This window comes from Tupaia chinensis, unplaced genomic scaffold (assembly GCF_000334495.1).
Source record: "Tupaia chinensis unplaced genomic scaffold, TupChi_1.0 Scaffold144952_1, whole genome shotgun sequence".
NCBI lineage: Eukaryota > Metazoa > Chordata > Mammalia > Scandentia > Tupaiidae > Tupaia > Tupaia belangeri.
In genome coordinates, this window is record NW_006204812.1 from 642,786 (window position 1) to 647,992 (window position 5,207).

Sequence of the window (5,207 nt, forward strand, 5' to 3'; positions counted from 1 at the left end):
AGCAGGAATAGTAGACGTGGGTGAAGTAGCCTGGCCCTGGGACCGAGATCTCCGGGACGCAATCCCTTTCTTCATGGGGCAGCCAGAACCCTGTTCTCTGAGCTCCTTTCTCAGCCAGGTGTGCTCTGGGAGGAGGTGTGGTTCTGGACCCAGCTCTGGACCCAGCTCTCACTGCATCATCCGCTGGACCAACACCAGGGCCTCAGCGCATGCCCTCCATACCTCCAGAGTTGGGCTTTCCCAGCATACGCTCCTGGGAGGCCACAGGGTCAACTTGTTTCTGGGGAGCCTCCTTCAGGCACTGGCCATCCCACAGGCATTGTTCAGTGCCCAGGAAGATGGTTTCACTTAGCAGGTGCCTCTAGCGCTGAGAGCGGAGAGCAGGGCATGGCGAGGTGACCTCCAGCTCTGTGCTTGGATTTGCACAGAGGCTGGAGTACCTTAAAGGGCAGCAGGGCCGATTCAATTAAGCCACAGCTGAATGATATGTGGCTTTATGCAATGGAGTAAGTGTCTTTGTGGACAGTGTCAGAAGTTCAGATATCTGTTTTTTAAGCCAATGTGGCAGAGATCCAAAGAGCTCCTGCAGAAGGAGCTGGGAAACAGTGGAAGATTATGTGACTGTTAGTCCTCCGTCTTTCGGTATAATGGCATATTCCACAAACACGAATTTCCTGAGAGCTTGTTATTCCAGGTGGCTGATTGCCAAGCCAGGAGCCCTCCCGTCAGCTCAATCTGTCAGCTTCCTGCTTGAGAAGGGTATGCTAATGACATGCAAATGACCCCGCGGAGCGAGGCGCTCCGCTATCATTTATCCGGTAACCACAGCTACTGCAATATATTGCTATAAAATATTAGACCCAGTTATTTATATAATGATATAATACAGGTTTGTCTACTGCACTGTTGTTTTAATCTATAATTATATAATCTTGCTCTATTCCTGTAATACAGTAATGTAATATAATTAGAATGCACCATATATCTCATCCATTATCAATATAATAGCAATTTGTACCATTAGTGCTTCCTGGGGAACAAAGCACCCTCATGCCTGTCCCCATTACCCTGACCTTCCTGTCACCCTGAATTCTCATCATTGCCACCATGTGGCACAGAAATGGACTTACCCGAAGGGGCTCCAGCAACGCTCCTTGGGAAGCAGAGGGCACTCCTTCTCCTGCACTCTCCACCCCACTGGCATGCACAGTGCGGAAGGTCTACACTGCTGCACCCTGTCCCCGCAAGGCCAGCTGACAGATCAAGGGGACTGAGGAAGGGCTCAGGGCTGCTCAGGGCCCCTCAGGGCCTGACAGCTCCTCCGTCTACTGAGGCTCCCAGGGTGGTCACGTTACCCTGTGCCAGAGCCAGCAGGAAGGCCCTGCCCCAGCCCTCTGGGGAAACCCAGGGCCTTGGAGAAGTGCTCTGGCCCTGCCCGAGAGAAGTGGAGCTTGTCTCTTCCTCTTAGTTGGTCTATTTGATCCTTGAACAAATCCCTGTATTTATCAACAAGTATAAGTTTGCAAAATGAGTAATCAGCGTCTTAGGAGATTAAAAATAGCTGACAAAAGCAAGACAGGATGACGGATCTAGCCTGGTTTACTCCTACATAGAAAATGTCTCCTTTTTCATGTGTTTATTATTGGATGACAGATGATTGGAGGCTGGTGCTTCCGGAAGGCTTGGGGGTACTCATGGTCGTGCAGTGGGCCACGCTGAAGGCCATGAGCGTCAGGACTGATCCGGGTCCGACACAGTATGCATATCCTCACAATCACACGGGGATTCCCCATTATCTCCAAATCAATATGACAATTAAATGTTGTTATGGAGCCATCTCTGGGCTCCACTTGGGGGAGTTAAAAGCCCACAATGAACATTCAGAGTCCGTCTCTCTCTGAAACCATCTTTGCTGTAACATTTGTCAAGTGTCCAATTAGCCACCAAGGGGGGAAAATATACAAACTGAGAAGTGTGGCTTCATGAGCAAAAGATGACACAAGGGAAGATGTGCTTTCTGGTGGCGAAGACAGGTGGTGGGCAAGGGTGCAGAAGGACGTGGGAAGAAGGCCTCTGGTGATCTGAAGTGACCTCCTGGGTAGTCATCTGGGGTCGTCACATGGCACTCTGGGCACATGCTTCCCCAGAGGCAGGACGGAGCTGACTCATGAAGCATTCTGAGCCTCCCTAGAGTTTCCCCACTGGGTGTCTGTTCACTTCAGACCAGTCCCCCTGGCTCAAGGGGGGGACTGCTACCATGTCAGTATGCCTCCTCACCTGGACGTGATGGAATCAAGAAGGTACAACTTGGGAACCAGCAGTTAGCGTAATGGCTATGTCGCTGGACTCCCACATAGTCGACCGTGGTTCGCGTCCTGGACCCGGTGGCTTAAAACTCACGCCGGGCGTGTGTGCGTGCGTGCCCAAGATCCCGAGAGGAGAATGGAGGAGAAGGGATTGCAGCGTGGCCACCCCCCTGGGGGGTGATTTCTTGCTTTTTGTTGCTCTCTCTCTGTCTGTCTGGCGAGTGCACGCGCCCTATAGCGAAAAAAACCTCTCCAAGAAAAAAAAAAAAAAAGAAGGTACAACTTCATGGGATTAAGAGGTGAGGCTTTCAGGAGGTTAGGGCGAAGGTCAAGGGTGGGGCCCCTGAGATTGAATCCTCGGGGGGTTATAGGGAGGGGCAATGAGACAGACACACAGACACAAGAGCTCCCCTATATGACATCTGTGCCACCTTGAGACTGCAGAGTCCTCACCAATAAGAAGATCCTCACCAGATGGGGCCCTGAACCTCGCACCTTCAAAACTGTGAGCTAAAGAAACCTCTGTTCTTGTGAATCTCCCAGTTTCAGGCACTCTGTTATTAAGCAACAGAGAGCCAACTAAGTAAGATACCCCAGGGAAGTGCCTGCCTCCAGCCAGTTACCCTCATGCTATACCTGACCCTACACAGTGGCCTCGGGGGGACACCAGCTGGGCGTCACCTAGCTGAGGGCAGTCTGACACACACGAGTCAGGTTCACTGGCTATTTCCTTCTGGAGAATTCTAGAAGGTTGTCCAGACCGGGCCCCAGTTTGTGTTGCTTGCGTGTGGTGACCTTTCTCTGCATTATGAGCAGATCCCATTGGGATGGAGGGACGGGGGAGCTCCCCGGTGTGCTTGGCAGTGACAAGGCCCAGCACAGCCACAGCCTGGCCATTGGCCCCAGCTTTGCCCCCAGACCCCAGTGCGTCTCTGGGCTGTGCTCACAGTCTGACACATTCCCTAGCACGCGGCCAGACAGAGCAGCCTTGTCCTGTGCTTTTCTGTGGCTGGCTCATGGACCTCCAGCCTGTCTGACACTGACACGATGGGATGTGAGGACAAGAGTGCCCCCTCTCTGTGACCGGGGAAGCAGATGCCCTCCTGCTGGCTGCCTCACAGCCCCAGCCCTCTCCAGTGGGTTCGAGAGCCTGCACCTTCTGCTCCCCCAAGTGGTCCAGTCCAGTCCGTTACCACTGGGTGGGTGCTGTGCGAGTTTAGCTCTCGGTGACTGTGGCTCCATTACCTCTCCACGTGGTCCACGTTGCCCGCCACGCCTAGTCCCCCAAGGGTGTAAATCTTCCCATCGTAGACCAGGCTATTATGCCGGCAGCGAGGCACTGTCATTCTGGAGACGAGGTTCCAGTTATCGAGCAGCGACATGTAGCACCAGACGTCAGCCAGCGTCACCCCCGATTCCATCCCACCTGCAGGCAGTACGAGAGGCACACAGGAAGAGCCTGAGGTCATCGGGTCTAGCCCAGGGCCAGGGGGAGAAGGCTTCCCTGCAGAGCAGACCTTCGGGTCTTGGCCATCCTCAGCTCTGGCAGGTGGGACGAGGTCTGCAGGGCTGCTGGTACCAGTCCCCACCCCCTTCAAGGGGCCTCACCTGAGAGGTAGATGTTGTCCCCGGCACTCACTACGCTGAAGAGCTCGCGGTCGTAGAAAGGCAGTGAGGCCAAGGGGTACCACTTGTTGTTCTGCGGGTTCCAGCAGGTGACGGCCACCAGCGAGCGCTGGGTCATCCCCACCATCTGACGGCCCCCCACCAGAACGATGACCTCGGCCACACCTGCAGGGACATGGATGGGCACCTTGGGACTCAGCGGGGACGTCGGCATTTGTGCCTGGCACGTCTGTGGGCAGCTGCCCGGAGTTGGCTGGGAACCTGCATCTGGGGGTGCTTGGGGCATGTCCCTCAATACCTGCCGAGAGGCGGGGCCGGGTTCGGGGCGTCTGCATCTCCTGGCGGGCATGGGGCAGCATATGGTAGCGTTTGGCCTCGTTGACCAGGTCGCGGCAGGCTTCCGATGACTTGATCAGCTCCTCGTTGTCAACCACATTGAGCAGGTAGCTGGGGTGGATGAAGGGGAGGCGGACGACGGCCAGGAGCTCGGCGGCGTACTGCAAGGTAAGGGGACACGGGGTCTTCTCAGGTGTCAAGGTGGCTGGGTTGCATGAGGAACAGGCGGGGGCACTGCACAGAGGGATGAGGCAGCCTGCACTTCGCTGGGAGGCCAGAGGCTCAGCCCAGCCCAGCCCAGGCAGAGTTAGAGAGCCGGCAGTGGGAGGTGTGGACGGGAGGGCTGGGGAGGCGGAGCTGTAGTGAGCCCTGGGATGGGCCAGCCTTCCACCCCATCTGCACCACATTCCCCCCTCCTCCCAGGTTGTAGGCTTCTGCTGGTACAGGCTGCTGAGAGAGCCCAAATGAGGAGGGCATGATCTTTGAAGAGCTGTGGGTGCTGCAGGAGCTTGGGAGTGTAGGGAGGGGGGTGCAGAAAAGCTTTAGGGAGATGGCAATCATCAAGTTTGCATGTTCCAAACAAGGAGGTCATGGGGCTCCACTGGGGCATGTGGGGCCATGGTATCCCATGTCCCTCAACACTGACGACTCCGTGCGTGGTGTATGATTGCCTCCAGCTGGCTCCTGGTCCCCTCCCCTTGCACTGAAGGTTTTGGGGGGACAAGAATCCCGCATTAAAACCCTTCATTGGGGGACCAGCAGTTAGCGAAATAGCTATGTCGCTGAACTTCCATGTAGTTGACCACGGTTTGCGTCCTGGACCTGGTGGCTTAAAACTCATGTGTGCGTGTGTGCCCAAGATCCCGAGAGGAGAATGGAAGAGAAGGGACTGCGGCGTGGCCATCCCCCTTGGGGGGTGATTTCTCGCTTTCTGTCTCT

General features: G+C 55.4%; 1 protein-coding gene across 1 annotated transcript in view; it reads right to left on the reverse strand.

Annotated features, from left to right (window-relative positions):
* KLHL29 (kelch like family member 29) overlaps positions 1 to 5,207 on the reverse strand; it is a 355,223-nt gene that overhangs the window by 7,647 nt on the left and 342,369 nt on the right. Inside the window, exons 9-11 of the mRNA XM_006167658.3 lie at positions 4,231 to 4,429; positions 3,915 to 4,097; positions 3,552 to 3,732 (exon numbers count right to left, since the gene is read on the reverse strand). Of these exons, the coding sequence (XP_006167720.1) occupies positions 3,552 to 3,732; positions 3,915 to 4,097; positions 4,231 to 4,429 (563 nt within the window). The remainder of the gene's footprint in view (positions 1 to 3,551; positions 3,733 to 3,914; positions 4,098 to 4,230; positions 4,430 to 5,207) is intronic.